Genomic DNA, 20,533 nt, shown 5'->3' with positions numbered 1-20,533 from the left:
CGCCACATTTGTTCCCATAAAGGGTCTAGAAATTTGCACTTCCTTCAGGCATGGATGAGTGTTCCCCTTACCTCACATCTTTACCAGCACGAGCTGCCTTTGTTTTTTTGATCTTTGCCATTCTGAGTGGGGTAAAATGAAACCTCAAAGTAATTTGATTTTTATTTCTCTGATAACCAAGAATGCTGAACATTTCTTTAAATGTTTCTCAGTCTTTTGTGTTTCATCTTTGGAGAACTCCTTGTTTAGTTCTGTACACCATTTTTAAGATTTATGAAGGAGGGGACTGGACCTGCCTCAACTGAACCTACCAGCCTGAGTTGAATCCCTAGGGAAGTCCTGGCCTTGGAGGAGGTGGGAATGGAGGGTGGGAATAGGGAGGACAGGGGAATTCATGGCTGATATGTAAAATTAAATTAATTATAAAATTAAAAAAATAGAAAAAAATTATTCTATGTGTTTTTCACCTCTTGATCCCATTCATTCCTCATCTTTTGCATCTGCTCTGTGTCCATGTATCACCCCCACAAAACAAAACAAAATTCAAGGATAAAAAGGAATTAAATAAAATGAAAAAAAAGGGAAAAATTAAAAAAAAATCTCATTATGGAAGCTGCAATGTGACCCAATAAGTCATGCTTAAACCCCTTTGTCCATACATCTCTATTTGCAAAGAGTCATTGGTCTGGTTTGAGGCTCATGGTCTCCACTGCACAACTGATGCTGTGTCTTGCACCCACTCGGACTCTTCATGACATCCTACCACTACCCAGTATTGCGGAGATCCTGCAGCTTTGGGTCTGTGGGTCAGGTATCTTGATATGCTCCAACATATCATAGATGGGGTGGATGTTGGGGTGTGCCAATTTATAATCCTGGGTCTGGGCCTGGGCAGCTGTTGGGCTAGTTCAGCAGACTGGGACAGCTCTCACATGGTCACAAATTTGGGGCTGGCTCGCCCATACCTCTGCTAACAGTGTAGGCTCCAATCTTGGTCTCAACAATTCACGCTCTTATAGTCCCTCCTCTTTCTCGACAATTGGACTCCTGGAGCTCCACCTGGGGCCTGGCTGAGGATCTTGGCATTCACTTCCATCAGTTATTGGATGAGAGTTCCAGCACTACAGTTAGGCTGTTTGGCCATCCGATCACCAGACTAGGTCAGATCAGGCTTTCTCTCGACCATTGCCAGCAGTCTACAGAGGATGTATTATTGTGGATTTCTGGGGACCTCTCCAGCACTCTGCCTATTTCTGTTCTCATGTGGTCTTCATTTATCATGGTCTGTTATTCCTTGTTCTCCCTTTCTGTTCTTGATCCAGCTGGGATCTCTTGCTCCCCTAAGCTTTCTTTCCCTCAAATCTTGCCCTTCATTTCTCCCACTGTCGTCCAGGTTGTTCATGTAGATCTCATCCATTTCTCTGTCATTGGGTGATCCCTGTGTCTTTCCTAGGGTCCTGTTTTTTTAGGTAGACTCCTTAGAGATGAGTAGCAGTCTAGTCATCTTTGTTTTACATCTAGTATCCTTCTATGACTGAGTACATACCATGTTTGTCCTTCTGAGTCTGGGTTACCTCACTCAGGATGATTTTTTTCTAGATCCATCCATTTGCCTGCAAACCTCATGATGTCATTGTTTTTCTCTGTTGAGTAGTACAACATTGTGTATATGTACCATATTTTCTTTATCCATTCTTCAGTTGAAGGACATCTAGGTTGTTTCCAGATTCTGGCTATTACAAACAATGCTAATATGAACATAGCTGAGCAAATGCCCTTGTGGTATGATTGAGCATTCCTTGGGTATATGCCCAAGAGTGCTACAGCTGGGTCTTGGGGGAGATGGATTCCCAATTTTCTAAGGAATCGTCATATTGATTTCCAAAGTGGCTGTACAAGCTTGCATTTCTACCAGCAGTGTAGCAGAGTTCCCCTTGCTCCACATCCTCTCCAGCATAAGCTGTTTTCTATGTTTTTGATCTTAGCCACTCTGACAGGTGTAAGGTTGTATCTCAGAGTCATTTTGATTTGCATTTCCCAGATAATTAGGGATGTTGAGCAATTCCTTAAATGTCTTTCAGCCATTTGAACTTCCTCTGTTGAGAATTCTCTGTTTAGTTCTATAGCCCATTTCTTAATTGGACTGTTGGGCATTTTGATGTCCAAATTCTTGAGTTCTTTATATATTCTGGATATCAGCCCTCTGTCAGATGTGGGGTTGGTGAAGACCTTTTCCCATTCTGTAGGCTGTCACTTTGTCTTGTTGACTGTTTCCTTTGCTCTACAAAAGCTTCTCAGTTTCAACAGGTCCCATTGACTGATTGTTTCTCTCAGTGGCTGTGCTACTGGTGTTATATTTAGAAAGTGATCTCTGGTGCCAATGCATTCAAGACTACTTCCTACTTTCTCTTCTATCAGGTTCAGAGTAACTGGATTTATGTTGAGGTCTTTGATCCACTTGAACTTAAGTTTTGTGCATGGTGACAGATATGGATCTATTTGCAGCCTTCTGAACATTGACATCCAGTTATGCGAGCACCATTTGTTGAAGATGGTTTCTTTTTTCCATTGTACATTTTTGGTCTTTGTCAAAAATTATATGTTCATAGGTGTGTGGGTTAATGTCAGGGTTTTCAATTCTATTCCATTGGCCCACATGTCGGTTTTTATGCCAGTACCAAGCTATTTTTATTAAGGTAGCTCTATAATAGAGCTTGAGGTCAGGGATTGTGATGCCTCCAGAGGTTGTTTTATTGTGCAGGATTCTTTTGGCTATCCCAGGTTTTTTGTTTTTCCATATGAAGTTGAGTATTATTCTTTCTAGATCTGTGAAGAATTGTATTGGTAATTTGATGGGGATTGTGTTGAATCTGTAGATTGCTTTTGGTAAGATCGCCATTTTTACTATGCTAATCCTGCCTATCCATGAGCATGGGAGATCTTTCCATTTTCTGACATCTTCTTCAATTTCTTTTTTCAGGGACTTAAAGTTCTTGTCCTATAGGTCCTTCACATGCTTAGTTAGCGTAACTCCAAGGTATTTTATATCATTTGTGGCTATTGTAAATGGTGATGTATCTCTGATTTCCTCTCAGCCTGTTTGTCTACTGTATATAGGAGGGCTACTGAATTTTTTGAGTTGATCTTGTATCCTGCAATGTTGCTGAAGGTTTTTATTAGCTGTATCAGTTCTTTGGTTGAATTTTTGGGGTCACTCATGTATACTAACATGTCATCTGCAAATAGGGAGAGCTTGACTTCTTCCTTTCCAATTTGTATCCCCTTAATCTCTTTATGTTGTCTTATAGCTCTGGCTAGAACTTCAAGTACTATATTGAATAAGTATGGGGAGTGGGGACAGCCTTGTCTTGTTCCTGATTTTAGTGGTATCGCTTTGAGTTTCTCTCCATTTAATTTGATGCTGGGTGTTGGCTTGCTGTAGGTTGCCTTTATTATATGTAGGTATGTTCCCTGTGTTCCTGTTCGATCCAAGACCTTTATCATGAAGGGGTGTTGGATTTTGTCAAATGCCTTTTCTGCATCTAGTGAGATGATCGTGTTTTTTTTTTTCCTTTGAGTTTGTTTATATGGTATATTACATTGACGGACTTTTGTATGTTGAACCACCCTTGCATCCCTGGGATGAAGCCTACTTGATCATGGTGGATAATTGTTTTGATGTGTTCTTGGAGTCCATTTGCCAGAATTTTATTGAGTATTTTTGCATCAATGTTCATGACGGAGATTGGTCTGTAGTTCTCATTCTTTGTTGCATCTTTGTTTGGTTTAGGAATCAGGGTAATTGTAGCCTCATAGAAGGAGTTTGGTAATATTCCTTCTGCTTCTATTGTGTGGAACAATTTAAAGAGTATTGGTATTAAGTCTTCTCTGAAGATCTGGTGTAATTCTGCAGTGAAACCATCTGCTCCTGCGCTTTTTTTGGTTGGGAGACTTTTAATGACTGATTCTATTTCCTTAGGGGTTATTGGAGTATTTAAATGGTTTATCTGGTCTTGACATAACTTAGGTATGTGATACCTATCCAGAAAATTATCCATTTCTTTTAGATTTTCCAGTTTTGTGGAGTAGAGGTTTTTGAAGTATGACCTGATGATTCTCTGGAATTCTTCATTGTCTATTGTTATGTCCCCCTTTTCATTTCTGATTTTGTTAATTTGGATGCTCTCTCTCTGTCTTTTGGTTAGTTTGGATAAGGGCTTGTCTATCTTGTTGATCTTCTCAAAGAACCAACTCTTTGTTTCATTAATCCTTTGTATTGTTCTCTTTATTTCTATTTTATTGATTTCAGCTCTCAATTTGATAATTTCCTGGTGTCTGTTCCTCCTGGGAGACTTTGCTTCTTCCTGTTCAAGGGCTTTCAGGTGTGCTGTCAAGTAACTAGAGTGAGATTTCTCCAGCTTCTTTATGTGGGCATTTAGTGCTATGAATTTCCCTCTTAGCACTGCTTTCATAGTGTCCCATAAGTTTGGGTATGTGGTGTAATTTATTTTCATTGATCTCTAGGAAGTCTTTAATTTCTTTCTTTATTTCGTCCTTTACCCATTGGTGATTCAGTTGAGCATTATTCAGTTTCCATGAGATTGTAGGATTTCTGTAGTTTTTTTCTGTTGTTGAAATCTAACTTTAAACCATGGTGGTCTGATAGAACACAGGAGGTTATTCCAATTGTTTTGTATCTATTGAGATTTGCTTTGTGGCCAAGTATGTGGTCGATTTTAGAGAAGGTTCCATGGGGTGCTGAGAAGAAGTTATATTCTTTTTTGTTCGGGTGGAATGTTCTGTAGATATCGATTAAGTCCATTTGAGCCATAACATCAGTTAAGTCCATTATGTCTCTGTTAAGTTTCAATTTGGCTGATCTGTCCAGAGGTGTAAGTGGGGTGTTGAAGTCTCCCACTATTAATGTGTGGGGTTTTATATGTGATTTAAGCTTTAGTAATATTTCTTTTCATATGTGGGTGCCCTTGTGTTTGGGGCATTAATGTTCAGAATTGAGACCTCATCTTGGTGGATCTTTCCTGTGATGAGTATGTAATGTCCTTCATCATCTCTTTTGATTGATTTTAGTTTGAAGTCGATTTTGCTGGGATATTAGGATGGCAACAGCAGCTTGCTTCTTAAGACCATTTGATTGGAAAGTCTTTTCCCAGCCTTTTAGTCTTAGGAGGTGTCTGTCTTTGAATTTGAGGTGTGTTTCTTGTATGCAGCAGAAAGATGGGTCCTGCTTTTGTATCCATTCTGTTAGTCTGTGTCTTTTTATAGGTGAATTAAGTCCATTGATATTAAGGGATATTAATGACCAGTGATTGTTCGTTCCTGTTATTATTTTTATTTTTTGGTGGTAGTGTGTTTGTACTTTTCTTCTTTGGGATTTACTACTGTGGTGTTATCTATTGCCTGTGTTTTCATGGGTGTATCTGCCTTCCTTAGGTTGGAATTTTCCTTCTAGTGCTTTCTGTAGGGCTGGGTTTGTGGATAAGTATTGTTTAAATCTGGTTTGTCTTGGAAGGTCTTGTTCACTCCATCTATGATGATTGAAAGTTTTGCTGGGTATATTAGTCTAGCCTGTCATCCATGGTCTCTTAGTGTCTGCATTATATCTGTGCAGGTCCTTCTGGCTTTCAAAGTCTCCATTGAGAAATCGGGTGTTATTCTGATGGGTTTGCCATTATAAGTCACTTGGCCTTTTTCCTTTGCTGCCCTTAATATTCTTTCTTTATTCTGTACATTTAGTTGTTTAATTAGTATGTGGCGAGGGGACTTTTTTTTGGCATCTAGTCTGTTTGGTGTTCTATAGGCTTCTTGTATCTTCATAGGCATTTTGTTCTTTAAGGTGGCAATGTTTTCTTCTATGATCTTGTTAAATATATTTTCTGTGCCTTTGAGTTGGTATTCTTCTCCTTCCTCTATCTCTATTATTTGTAGGTTTGGTCTTTTTATGGTGTCCCAAATTTCTTGGACATTTTGGGTCATGACTTTGTTGGTTTTAGTGTTTTCTTTGACTGATGAATGTATTTCTTCTAACTCATCTTCAACACCAGAGATCCTCTCTTCCATCTCTTGCATTCTGTTGTTTATACTTGTATCTGAAGTTCCTGTTCATTTACTCAGATTTTCTTTTTCCAGCATTCCTTCTGCTAGTGTCTTCTTCATTTTTTCCATTATGCTCTTCACGTCTTTGACTGTTTCCCTTGTCTGTTTTGTTGCTTTTTCATGCTTTTCTTTCAGGGACTAATTGTTTTCTTCTGCTTTAATTGTCCTTTCCTCTAGTTTTTTTTATAGTGTTCTTCCCATTTTTTTGTTTGTGTGTTCCTCCACTTTATTTTTGATTTCTTCTATATAAGGTTCTAGCCTCTTCATGATGTTACATATAAGGTTGTCTTTTCTGCTTCTTCCATTCTGTGATGTTCAGGTCTAGCTGTTGGAGAAGGGCTACGTTCTGGTGATGCTGTATTGCTCTTAATTTTGTTGTATGTACTTCTGCCTTGATGTCTGCCCATCTCCTAGAGGGTTCATTCTTGGTCTTATCAGTGCACTTGGTCCAGACAGAGCTGACAGATTTAGGGAGCCTCTCTCTGGTCCAGATGGAATCTCTGGGCCAGATGGGAGCTCTGGTCCAGATGAGAGTGCTGGCCAGATAGGAGCTGGAGGCTGGACTCTGAGTCTCAGGAAGTCCCTGGGGTTTCCTTATCTTGTCCAGATGGGAGTTCCAAGGCAGGATGGAAGCTCTGGTCCAGATGGGTGTTCTGGGGCGGATGGTAGCTGGGGGCTCTCTGGTCCAAACGGGAGTTTTTGGGCAAGATGGAAGCTGGGGGCTGGTCTCTGAGTCTTAGGAAGTCCCTGGGGTCTCCTTATCTTGTCCAGATTGGAGCTCCTCTTGTCCAGATGGGAGTTCTGGGGCAGTATGGAATGCTGGAGGATGGTTTCTAAGTCTCTGGAAGTGGTGGGGTCTCTGGCAGATGGGTTGGGGGCAGGGCATGGAGGTTGTAGGGTTCACCGGAGGGTTTTGGAGAGGGGGAACCTTCCCGGTGTGAATGGGGGTTCCTGCCCTATGGCAATAACCTGGGGTCTTCTTGGGCAGGTCTTCCCCAGAGTGGCTGGTGCCCAGGGCTGGGACCCAGTTGTGGGCCTCTCTGGGTGTGACCCCAGGCACTCACCTCTGGTCCAGGTGGGAGTTCCAGGACAGGATGGAATCTGGGGGCTGGTCTCTGAGTCTCAGGAAGTGGCTGTGGTCTCGGGCCCAGGAATTGTTTCTTTAGGTGACTCCCAGTCATGCCAGGTGAGCTTTGCAGCAGACAGGGCAAGGCTAACACCTAAAGGGCTGGGCTGGTGTTTTTAACTCCATGGAAGGTGAAGGTCATTTTTGCCCCAGAAGAGTGGACTCTGGACAACAAGACAAGGGAATCCCTTCTGTGGCATTTTCTTACCATTCTCTGTATGGCATGGCCAAACAAGACAATATTTAAGTCCTTTCTAGTCGTCAATATAGATCTTAGATTCACCTAAATCTGTTGGTTTAATTTCTAAATTAGTGTGAGCATTGTGAGTGACAAATGAGTAATTATGGGTTTGAACACAAGGCAAAATAACAGACATGAATAAGCTCTTTGATCATAATTAGAAACTAGATATTCTGCTGTCTATACAGTGGCACATGAAACCAAATCTTTCTATAATCTTCTGTCCTTTGACTCAGCCCTCGTCACCAAACTTAGGATTCACTGAAAACATGGCCACCCTGTGTGCTTGTCCCTCTGTGCTGATTTCCAAGAACTGGGACAAATGTCACTTTTATAGTGAGATATCTTTTTGCTTGGGAGTTCCATTATTAGCCTGAAGAATCACACCGTAGAATATAAGCCTTCACTCACCTCTCCCTGTCCCAGTGAATTGCAGTGATGTGTGGGTTTCACACAGTGAATACTGCTGAGCACAGAATCTCATTTCCTGCAATCATGGAGTCTTTAGTGTCCCTCTGAAGCTCTGTCTTCCTTCATGCTGAGTGGCAACTGACCTTCAGGAATTCTTGTGATATTCTGAGACCCGGGGCAGGTGTTTGTCCTAGTGTCTCCTGGGATAGAAACTCAAGAAGAAAGCTCTTAGGATCAATTAAAGAAAGCTCTTGGCTTGATGACCCAAACTCCCTGAAGACTGGTGTGGAAGAGGGTGGTCAGGGGAGTCTCATGGGGTGGGTAGGAGCAGTTCATCCTCCACACCTTCCCTTCAACACTCTGCACTCATCTCCCAGAGTGTCTTGGGGATTTTCATGTTCTGTGTGGAAGGTCTCACCATGGTAGAAATCGACTCCTCTGTATTCTGCTGAGAGTACTTCATCTGATTTAGACACACACGCCATGGGTTTATTCTAAGTATGTTTTACTCTCTGTGCCTCCCCTTCCTTTTCCTACATCTAAGCCTTTAATATATTGTTATGAATTAATATAATCAACACTTACATTCTATTTGCTACATATTTTAAGCCCTGAGAATATACATGCATGTAGCATTATACAGACAGAACAACTTTTATTTAGTAATATAGATGAGTGTACATATACTTATGTGCATTTAATATAATTAGTAAATAAATGGACATGATTTTGAAGAAGAGTGCAGGTTGGATATATGGAATGGTTTTGAGGGATGGAAGGTGGGCAAAAATAATCAAATTATAATCTCAAAAATTTCAAAGAAAAAATTTATTCAAAGTTTAAGATGTCATCAGATCCATGTAAAGGAAAACTTAAATAAAACCAATTTAATTACAATTGTTAATTGAAAAAAATTTTTTTTTCACAAAAAAATATTCTGATTCTGGTTTCATCTCCCCATACTACTCTCAAAGCTTCCCACACACTGAACTTCATGTCCTTTCTTCCTCTTTGTCTTTAGAAAACAAACAAAAAGCATATAAAACAGCAAAGCAACAAAAAAAGAACAAACACAAGAAACAAACACACATGACCAAAGTCCATAAAAACACAAAACCAGCAGCCATAATATACAAGCAAAAGGCCAGTAAGACAAAAATTGTCCAAGCAAAGAAACATGAGAGAAAAGTCTCCAGAAGCACCATTGAGCTCATTTTCTCTTGGTCATCTACTGCTGGTCATTGGGCCTGCTTGTAAGTTAGGTTTAAATATATAGTCATGCTCTACTGGTGAGAATGGATCCTCCCTGAGTGTTCTAGGTCTCTCACTTTTGCACATTGTACAGTTGTGAGTTTCTGTATTTGTTCCCATGTACTGCAGGAGAGAGCTTCTCTGAGAATGGCTGAGTGAGACACTGATCTCTGCCTATAGTAGAATGTTGACATGAGTCATTTAATTGGTACTTCCCTTTTGCAGAAATGTAGTATTTAGTGTTTCCCTTGGTCTCTGACCTATTTTACGATCTTGTCCACATGAACAGTGTCAGGTATGGTTTCCATTTCATGGAGTGGTACTTAAATTCACTTAGATAGTGGTTGGTTACCCCTAAAACTTTCATGCCATTGTTACAACAGTTTATCATGAAAGCAGGTCATCAATGTAGTAGATTAAAGGGATTGTAGCTGGGAAGAATTTACTCTTCTCTTTCAAATTTCATTATTTCTTATTTATTAACACCTGAAAAGATTTCATTGTGTAAATCTACCACTAATTTTATCCATTAACCCATTGACAGACATCTAGGGTGTTCCACTCTTGGAGATTTATGAATAATGTAGCACTGACATGGATTAGCCAGTGTCCCTGTGGTAGAATGTAGAGTCCTTTGGATACATGCCCCAAATGGTAAGCTTGATCTTCCCAAGGAGCCACCACACTGATTTCTATAGTGGCTGTACAAGTTTGTATTACTGCCAGCAATGGATGAATGTTCCCCTTACCCTACATTCTCACCAGGCTGAGCTTTTGTTTGTTTTATTGATCTAAGCAACTGATGTAATATGAAATCTCAAAGTAATTTTGATTTACATTTTCCTGATGACCAAGGATGTTGAACATTTCTTTAAGTGTTTCTCAATCATATGTGTTTCATCTTTTGAGAACCCTCTGTTTAGGTCTACACTCAATTTTTAAATTGGGTTGTTTCTTGATGTCCAGTTTTTGAGTTCTTTATATATTTTAGGTATTAGCCTTCAATCAGAGGTGTAGTTGGTAAAAAATCTTTTCCAATTCTGTAGCCGGCCACTTTGTCTGAATGATGGTGTCTTTTGCCATACAGAAGCCTTTTGGTTTCATGAGGTCCCATTTGTTAATTGTTGTTCTTAGAGCCTGTGCTACTGGTGTCCTGTTCAGAAAATCTTTGGGCCAATGAGTTCAAGATTATTCCCCACTTTCTTGTCTTTCAGAATCAGAATATCTGGCCTGATGTTGAGGTCCTTGACCCATTTGGAGTTGAACTTTGAACAGCATCCTTCTATAGGCAGCCTTCCCATTTAGCATTTGAAGATGCTGCCTTTTTTTTCTAGAGTGTATTTCTGGATTCTTTATAAAATATTAGGTATCCATAGGTGTGAGGATTTATGTCTGGGTCTTCAACTTGATTCTATTGATCAGTGTATCTGTTTTTATATCAATAAATTGTTAATTACTATAGCTCTGTAGTACAACTTCAGATCAAAGGTCCTGTATCTCCAGCAGTTCTATTTTATTCAGGACTTTAAAAAACTATCTTTATTTTTTTGCATATGAAACTGAAAATTATCCTTTCATTTTCTGTGAAGAATTGCATTGTAATTTTGAGGAAGACAGCATTCATTCTGTATATTGCTTTTGGTAGGGTATCCATTTTAACCATATTAATCTTACTGATCCAAGAGCATGGGAGATATTTTCATCTTGTGATATCTTCTTTAATATCTTTCTTCAATGTCTTAAAGTTTTTTTTATCATATAAGTCTTTCACTTGCTTGATTAGAGTTACCCCAAACATTAAAAAAAATGTTATTGTAAAAGATTGTTTCCTTGATTCCTTTCCCAGGATATTTGTCATTTTTCTTTAGGAAGGCTACTGGTTTTCAGGTGTTCAATTTATATCTTTCTACTTTGCTGAAAGTGTTTATCAGCTATAAGGGTTTGCGGTGGAATTTTGAGCTATGTCCTTTTATCTCTGGTCTCTCCAAGGCTTTTAGGATAAAAGAGTTTTGAATTTTGTCAAAGGCCCTTTCTGCATCTAATTAGAAATTTTTGTCTTTCAATTGTAGTAGATTACAATTATTTATTTACATATGTTATATAACAGCTGTATCTCAGGGATGAAAACTACTTTCTCAAGGTGGGTGACATTTTCAATGGGTTCGTGGATTCAATTTGCAAGTTTGTTTTTAATTGAGAATTTTTACATTTATATTTATAGGGGAAATCAGTGTGTAATCTACTTTCTTTGTTGAATCTTTGTTGGTTTAGGAATCAGGTTAGTTGTGGCCTCATAGAAAGAATTAAGCAATATCCCCTCCATTTCTATTTTTTAGAATAACTGAGGAATATGATGTTAATTCATTTTTGAATGTCTGGTAGAATTCTGTATTCAATCTATCTGGGCTTCTTTGACCAAGAGATTTAATTACTGTTTTTTATTTCATTAGGGGTTATAGGTCTGTTTAAGTTGCTTATCTGATCTTGATTTAACTATGGTAGCTGGTATATATCAAGTAATTTATCCATTCCTTTTAGGATTTCCAGTTTTCTGGGGTACATATTTTTAAAGTGTGTTCTTAGGATTCTCTGGATTTTCCTGTTTGTACCCTTTTGGTCTCTAAGTTTATGAATTTGAATCTTCTCTCTCCACCTTTTAGTTAATTTTGCTAAGGGTTTATCAATCATTGATTTGTTTCAATGAATCAAGTCTTTGTTTCATTGTTTCTTTGTGCATTTTGGTTGTTGTTTATTGACTTCAATCCTGAGTTTGATTATTTATTGCCATCTACTCCTTTTGGGTGATATTTCGTCTTTCTGATCTATAACTTTCACTCCATGTGTGCCTTTCAGTTGGTAATAGGACTCTCTCGAGTTTTTTGATGTATGTAATTAGTGCTGTGAACTTGCCTCTTGACACTTCCCTCATTGTGTCTCATACGCATGAGTGTGTTGAGCTTTCATTTTCATTCAGTTCTAAAAAGCTTCAAAGGTCTATCTTACTTTGTGTCTTGGCCCATTGTTCATTCAGTGTGGGGTTGTCCAGCATCCACAAGTCTGTACTTTCTGTTGTTGCCTGGTTTGGTGATATCCAAGTTTAATCAATGGTGGTCAGAGAGAATGCAGGGTGTTTTCAGATCTATTGAGGCTTTCTTTGTGTCTGAATATGTGACCAATTTTGAAAAAATTTCTATGAGCTGCTGAAAGAAGGTATATTGATTTTTGTTTGGGTGAAATGTACTGTGCTGGTGGCCATGTCAGAGGAGCTGTAGACAGCAATGGACCTTATTTTAGGAAAACAAAGCTACCTGGATACATCCTGGAGGGCAGAGCCCTGGGAGGATTGTTAATGCCTCCATGTTCCTGCTGGTCTTCCTTACATTTGCTGCTGCTGGGTTCCTGCTCTATTTGGCACGGTATGTTTACTATATGAAGGGGTCGCACTGTATCTAGTATAGCGTGATGGTTTCTTGGGAAAATCCCACTCCTCACTGGGTAATTTACTTGTGCATCATAATGAAGATGATTTTTTATAAGAGCAATGATGATTAGTTAGATCTATGATTTAATTGGACTCTTTGAGTTAGCCTAAAAGATACAGGTGATTAGGACATTGGTAACGATGATTAGGGGCATGATTTAGGTTATTCTGACAATTGCTCCAATAAGAGATACAAAAAAGATTAAACAGGCTAAAAGTTACCCTCCCCTTAGTTAGATATGAGATTTGCAGAAAATGACAAATAAGAACAAGAAAGTTCCATGCATTAGAGACCCATTAATTCTGCCTGTGGAAAAACAGGTTGATGATCAAAGAAAGCAATCATGTCCCTACACCCAAGGTTAGGCCTGATTTCCTTGGTCATGTAACTTACAGAATTAATCACAAGTCCTGGTATGCACCTTGAACAATAAAGCTGTGAAAGGAAATTAGATGATCCTGTTGTGTGTAAAGAAAATAGATGGTTAGCTGAACACTCCTGTAAAGTTTCTCCAGAGCAGAATTAAGAACAGAAATCTACTACACCAAAACCACCAACAGCTGCCTGCCAGGACAATAGAAATGGACTGAAATACACTTAGTTTGCTCAAAACCTTATTAATCAGTCATAAAAGAATCATTGCTTTAGGGTGAAGAAGTTATGGTGGGGAAATTAATACAAAGGAAAATGTTTAACTGCTTGTGGGCTTCTAAAGAAAACATGTGATCTTCTAAAAAATGTAATTAATTTAATTTTACGTATCAGCCTTGTATTTCCCTGTCCTCCCTCCTCCCGCCCACCCTCCTGCCTTTCCACCTGCTATTCCCACCTCCTCCAGGTCAAGGACTCCCTGGGGATACAGCTCAGCCTGTTAGATTCACACAAGGCAGGTCCAGTCCCCTCCTCCCTTCACCTAGGCTGAGCAAAGTGTCCTAGCATAGGCCCCAGGCTCCAAAAAGCCAGCCATGCCCTAAGGAAAGGTCCAAGTCCCACTGCATGGGGCCCTCCCAAACAGTTCAAGCTAATCAACTGTCTCACTTATCCAGAGGACCTGATGCAGTTGGGGGCTCCTCAGCTATTGGTCCATAGTTCATGTGTTTCCACTAGTTTGGCTCTTTGTCCCTGTGCTTTTTCCAATCATGATCTCAACATCTCTGTGATCTTATTTTTTTTGCATTTTTTATTACTATATTTGTGTTTTAATTTTACACATCAGCCATGGGTTCCCCGCTCCTCCCCCCTCCCACACCCACCCAAACATTCTCCCCATCCTCTCCCCTCTATTCCCATGTCCTCCAGGGCCAAGACTCTCCTGGGGATTCATTTAAACCTGGTGGATTCAGTACAGGCAGGTCCTGTCACCTCCTTCCAGGCTGAACAAAGTGTCCCTGTGTAAGCCCCAGGATCCAAACAGCCAGCTCATGCACTAAGGACAGGTCCTGGTCCCACAGCCTGGATGCCTCCCAAACAGTTCAAGCTATTGAATTACCTCACTTATCCAGAGGGCCTGATCCAGCTGGGGACTCCACAGCCTTTGGTTCTTAATTCATGTGCTTCCGTTTGATTCGCTATTTGTCCCTGTGCTTTTTCCAATCTTGGTCTCAACAATTCATGCTCTTACAGTCCCTCCTCTTTCTCAACAATTGGATACCTGTAGCTCCACCTGGGGCCTGGCTGAGGATCTCTGCATCCACTTCCATCAGTTATTGGATGAGAGTTCCAGCTCAACTTGTAGGGTGTTTGGCCATCTGATCACCAGACTAGGTCAGATCAGGCTTTCTCTCCACCATTGCCAGCAGTCTACAGAGGATATATCATTGTGGATTTCTGGGGACCTCTTGAGCACTCTGCCTATTCCTGTTCTCATGTGGTATTCATTTATATTAATATGATTCTTATGTAAAGATTTTAAATTTCTTTTGGAAAATATGCACCTTGTGGTTATGAGGTAATCTTTTCTTGATTAGAAATATTCGTACTAGGAGGAATAAAGGGATAAGAAAAAATAAGAGATAGAGAAAGAGGGGAAGAAATATAAATAGACATTAGGAAATACATAGAAGGAGAAAAAGTGGGGAGAAGTAGTAGGAAAATAACAGGGTAAAAGAAGAGAACAGAAAAAGAATAGAACATTCATCGTAGAGAAAAATAAAATGAAGAGTATACAGCTCCACAGACACCACAACTGCTTTGTAGTTTCCCTGAGCTCTGAAAGCTGATCTTCCAGCAGCATTCCCGGATTTATGACATCATTTAGCTCCAGCATCTCTGTGTAATTTCAGTCTGGATGCCCTGTCTACTGGAGAGTTGGACATTGGAATTATACTGTATCACTCAGGTTAGAGCTATACATTTCTGGGTGGTGGTCCAAGAGTCAGGGTTACTGAGAACTTATCTTCCAGGAACTTGAATCAGAGATAAATGGCTATCTAGTGAGAAACACAGTTTCTTTAGCCATCACATCATCATGATAAGAATTCCCAAATAATGTGTTTAAGAAATGTATGCATGCATGTGTGTTTGTGACCGTTTTTGTATTTAGTGTTTGGTGATTGTCAGTTGTTCTGTAGCTGACACAGCAGTCATGAGACTAACAACAGAAGGAATGGCACAAAACATGACTTGAAGCAAACAGTGTGAAAGAAACCAACAGTTGAAACAGGTTAAGGCCAGTGATGAACAGATGTAACTCTTTATTGTCACCATAACTGAATTAAAAATAATTGAGGAAATCACTGAGGACACTTCTGTCCATGCAGTGGAGAGTGTTTCCAGAAAGCATGCACTGAAGTAGGGGATGCACTCTCCTTGTGAGTAAAACTATCCCAGGGACTGGGGACTAGACAGCCTGGGTTAAAGTGAAAGGAGAAATCCAGTTGAACAAGGCATTGCTCTAATATGTGTTCTGGGCCACCATGATGGCCCCCACTTGCCCCCACCGCTGTGGTCCCTGACTTACAATAGGCCAAAACAAAGAGCCAAATGTCCACTGGACTGAGTCCTCTGAAAACATGAGACAGAATAAACGTTTTGAAAAGGTATTTTGCCCACAAGGATGAAGACCTAATTAAAACACATACCTGATTTACATCATATGTTCTCCTGTGGTACAGCATTTAAGGAGAACAAGGAAGTAAGTTGATGAAGAATGTGTTTAGTCAGAAAAGGATACAGCACCATCTCAGCAGCAGTTGCTGCAGATGCTGATCTTTCTCCACTGAGTTGTCTGCCAATCAGTGCTTGGAGTGGCTGCAGATGTACTTCCTTTTCCTGTTCCTTTTTTTTCAGCCTTCTCATTCCTGTTCTCAGAGTGTTTGAAGAATTTAGCCAGGAGTGGTTGCTCAACACAAAACTGACTCCATTTTGGTGTGTGCTTTTTGTTTTGTTTTGTCAGATTGTCTTGGATTTCTTTTGCATTTTCCACATACAGACACACAGACTCATAGGCACACACACACACACACACACACACACACACACACACACACACACACACAGACACAGACACACAAAGGCACACACAGAAATAGAGAGAGCCAAAGGATTGGATGGGTAGTTAAGTAGGGAGGTACGATGAGGGGGAAGTTGTGGAAGGAAAAACAATATGATTAAAATACATTATAGGAAAAAAGTTTTAGCCCTTGAACTTTTGCCTATGATCCACTTTCTGTTGATTTTTATTCATGATGTGAGGGAACAGTTCCATTTTCTTTTTTGCAGATATTCAACTACTCTCTCCAAAATGCTGTTGTAATTTCTGATCATTCTCACAAGTTCAAGTGTCATAGTTGTTGTAAGTAAGGTGGAATCACATCTGTGAGCTCATTTTTGAAACTTTTATGTCACCTCTGTTCCTCTAATTGCCTTCCTCTTCATGCCAATGCCACTAGCCTTGACTTCCACAGCTCAGTAGGAAGCTGTGAAATGGAGAACCCCAGCCACTCAACTTGTGTCTTCCCAAGACTCTGTGGCATGATGACACCTCAAATTTCCTTACAAAGTTTGGATCCATTAACTGCAGTTCTGACCAATCTCCACGATATTTATAGGGTGGCACTGGATGAAGGGCTTAATTTTGTGACTATCATCATTGTTGCCTACTGAAAATATTCCAGGAAGTAGAATGTGGCCATCCACCTTTAGATAAACTTAACTACTTTTGGAACAGTTTGTATTTATCAGGAAATAAAGCTTGAGTGTTTTGTTTACATTGCCTCTAAAATTTTTGTTGTTTTTTGAGGTTACAGTAAGTGGAAATGTCCATTTCTTGCTTTAGAAAATGTTTTTCTAAAACAATAATAGGTATACCCCACTCCACGGGGCTGCTCTCAGGAGAGCATGTGTAGGAACAGCCCCAGCCAAGAGAACATCGGCACATCTCCACTTAATGTGCGAAAGAGGGCAAGAGTCTCCCCAGGGCAAGCTTGACATCCTTGTTCCTCAGTGTGTAGATGAGGGGGTTCAGGGTTGGGCTGAGCACTGAGTACAACACTGAAGTCACTTTGCTTCTTTCTGGGCTGTAGCTGGAAGCAGGACTGATGTAGGCACAGAACACAGATGAGTAGAACACACAGACCACAATGAGGTGCGAAGAGCAGGTAGAAAAGGCCTTCCTCTTGCCCTCAGCAGAACGCATGCGGAGGATGCTGGTGATGATAAAGCCATAGGATAATAGAGTGAGGATGAAGTTGATGCCTCCATAAAAGGCATCTGCCACCAGAGTCATGATACTATTCACATATGTGGGGCTGCAGGAGAGGAGGAGGAGCGGGGGAATCTCACAGAAGAAGTGGGTGATGACCTTGGGGCCACAGAATGACAGCTGTGTCATAAGACCAGTGTTGATAGATGCATTCAGAGCACAGATGGACCACACACCCATGGCTAGGGTCCCACACAGGTGTGGGCTCATTCTAGAGCTGTAGTGCAGGGGATGGCAGATGGCCATGTAGCGGTCATAGGCCATGACTGTGAGCAGCAGCAGCTCAGATGATCCAGACCACACAAGGAAGAAGAGCTGAGTCATGCACCCCTTGAAGGAGATGGTGTTTTCCTCAGAGATTAGACCAACCAGTGCCTTGGGCAGCACAGAGGAGATGCAGAAAATATCCATGGTGGCCAGGTTGCACAGGAAAAAGTACATGGGACTGTGGAGCCCAGAGCTGGAGGTGACCAAAGCAATGATGACAATGTTGCCTAGTACAGCCATTGTGTAGAGGGTCAGAAAGCACCCAATAAGGAGCAGTCGTAGACTAGGGTGCTCTGAGAACCCTTCCAGTACAAACTCTGTCACCATTGTCTCATTGGAACTAACCATGATTGTGGAGAGTATTCAGGTGATAGCTGTGTCTGCCAGCTTCTGAGAACATATTACTGTTTACCGAGCCAAAGTCTGATTTTGAAACTTGATCATCTCAAGCGTCTCTGTTGTCTGAAAAGGAATGAGTGAATGTATTTCCATCAGGGAAACCTCTTGTCCCTGATGTCCTTACCATACCATTTGGTATTTCACTTGCTTTTTTTTCCCCATTGAGAATCTTTTACCCTGGATATTTGGACCAACTTCCTCATCTTGATCATTTTGCTTTCTGTGCTATTTGGAGTGGAACTACACTATCCATTGAAACCTGGTAATTATCATTCCCCATGACTGTGAATTTGTGATGGGTAAAGGCTGGATTAGACACCACACTTTCACAGAGTTTCAGCTTCCTGCAGAGGATGTGCCTCTTCCTAGGAAAAGTACTAATTTCATCTGTTCTCCTCACCAATTGGTACCCATTGTTGCTTGTCATCATGATCAAACCAGACATCCCCTGCAGAGTATCATGGAGGAGCCTCAGTATCTGTTTTATCATAGAAGATAAACTATTGAGAGAAGAGGTTGCTGAGAACTCACTTTGGGGGCCAAAGACTGCCATCTTGCCTGCATTTGGCTACCTGGGGGCATGCCACATATTTTTATATCCTAGCAAATAATGCACAGTTTTTAAAAAAAATTTTCTTTCTTTTTTTACGTGTGATATTTTGTTATGCATGACAGAAAGTAGAATGACACTTCTGGAAAATATAAATGAATAATCATTTATCCATACACATGATGTTTAGCTATGTTTTGATCCCTGACATTCCTATTGGCCTAACAGAAAATATTATCTTACTCAGATGTGATACTGGTACATAGAGGGAAAAGTTAATCAATAAGTTTCCTTGCTATTCATACATGTACATTGTGAAGCAGAGAGTCTAGCTGCATACACTCAAGCCCCCTTTCCAAAATATAATCCTTCTCTTTTGTGAATTTAGTTTTGATTGTTACAGTCCCCTTTTGTGCCTAAGTGGGCATGGGAGAATCTCATATCCATGTAGGGAGTTTGTGGTGAAGCAACTTCACAACAGACCCTCATGTCTACATGTAAGCTAAATCTCAGCAAGGCTGACTTGAAAACCTTCAGAAACTGAGCCTCAACCAGGAGCAAAGCAGCTGAGGATTCTCACCATGGTCTCAAACTGGATGATCTGCAGATCCCATGGTCTGCCCAGAAAAATAGGTGGAGGAAGCATGTACACATACAGCCCTGTTACCACTGCCCTCCTCCTCTTTGTTTGGCTATTTTTCTTGATATTTATATTTAGACATCTGTAATTGTTTCTTTAGGTGACTCTCAGTTATGTCAGCTCTGATCTGTAGCAGATAAGGCAAGGCTAACCTCAACAGGGCTGAGGTGGTGTTTTCAATTCCATGGAAGGTGAAGGTCTTTTTGTACCTCAACAGTGGAGTCTGGACAACAGGGTATGAAAATCTCTCTGTGACATTTTCTCACCATGCTCTCTGGATGTCGTGGTCAAACAAGACACCATTCAAGTCCTTTCTAGTCATCAATATAGATCTTAGATTCATCTAAATTTGCTGGTTTTCAATTCTAAATTAGTATGAGCACTATGGGTCATGAATGAGTAAGCCATGTTTTGAACGTAAGGCAAAAATAACAGATATAAGTAAACTCTCTGATCATGATCAGAAGCTAGACATTCTGTTGTTTATACAATGAAGCATGAAATCTAATCTTTCTATCATAATCTATCATATGATCTGCTCTCTGACCTACAACTCTTTTTCTGTCTCAAGATTCATTGAGAACATGAGTAATGTCCCTCTGTGCTGATATTCAAACACTGAGATAAATGTCACTTTCATAGTGAGACTTCCGTTTTTAAGCTCCATTGTTAGTTGGAAAAGTCAGACAGTGGAAACTAAACTTTCACTTACCTTTTCTTTTCATTGTGAATTCAGGTGATGATGGCTCCCACAAAAGTACACACTGCTGACCACAGACTCCCCTTTCCTGCAAGCACCAAGTCTTTAGTGTTCCTCTGAAGCTCTGTCTTCCTTTGTGTATTGTTCACTGGTCTTCAGAAATACCTGCGATTTTCTGAGACCAGGGGTAGGTGATTGTCCTGGTGTCTCCTGGGATAGAAACTGAAGGAGAAAGCTTTTAGGACCAATTAAAGGGGCCTCATGGCCTCATGACCCAAGCTCCCTGCAGACTGGTGTGGAGGACAGTGGTAAATGGAGTCTCATAGTGTGGGTAGGAGAAGTTGGTCCTCTACACCTCCCTCCTCCAACACTCTGCATGCATCTCCCAGAATGTCATTGGGATTCTCCTGGCTTGTGTGGAAGGTGCCACTTTGATATGAATTGATTCTTCTTACTCCTGTGAGAGTAATTCATCTGACTTTTACACACATGCAATGGGTTTGTTCTAAGTATCTTGTACTTTCTGTGCTTCCCCTTCCTCCTCCTACATTCAAGTCTTTCAATGTTATTGTTATAACTCTGCACCTCCATTCTGTTTGCTACATTTATAAGCATTTAAAATATTCATTCAGCCCTGAGACTATCTATAC

General features: G+C 40.4%; 1 protein-coding gene across 1 annotated transcript; it reads right to left on the bottom strand.

The window, feature by feature from the left end:
- Positions 1-17,009: 17,009 nt before the first annotated feature.
- Positions 17,010-17,960, bottom strand: LOC118570228 (olfactory receptor 13A1-like). Its single transcript, XM_036168587.1, has one exon. It carries the CDS (start codon positions 17,940-17,942, stop codon positions 17,010-17,012), a length of 933 nt encoding a protein of 310 aa, XP_036024480.1. The 5' UTR covers positions 17,943-17,960.
- Positions 17,961-20,533: the final 2,573 nt, after the last annotated feature.

The sequence above is a fragment of the Onychomys torridus genome, chromosome 1 (genome assembly GCF_903995425.1).
Source record: "Onychomys torridus chromosome 1, mOncTor1.1, whole genome shotgun sequence".
Classification (NCBI taxonomy): Eukaryota; Metazoa; Chordata; class Mammalia; order Rodentia; family Cricetidae; genus Onychomys; species Onychomys torridus.
Note: the sequence above shows the minus strand (reverse complement) of the source record. Positions and strands in the feature narration are given on the sequence as shown.

What these genes read in the sequence shown, in the direction of transcription:
- LOC118570228 (XM_036168587.1), bottom strand. Translation starts at nt 17,942, where the DNA reads ATGGTTAGTTCCAATGAGACAATGGTGACAGAGTTTGTACTGGAAGGG.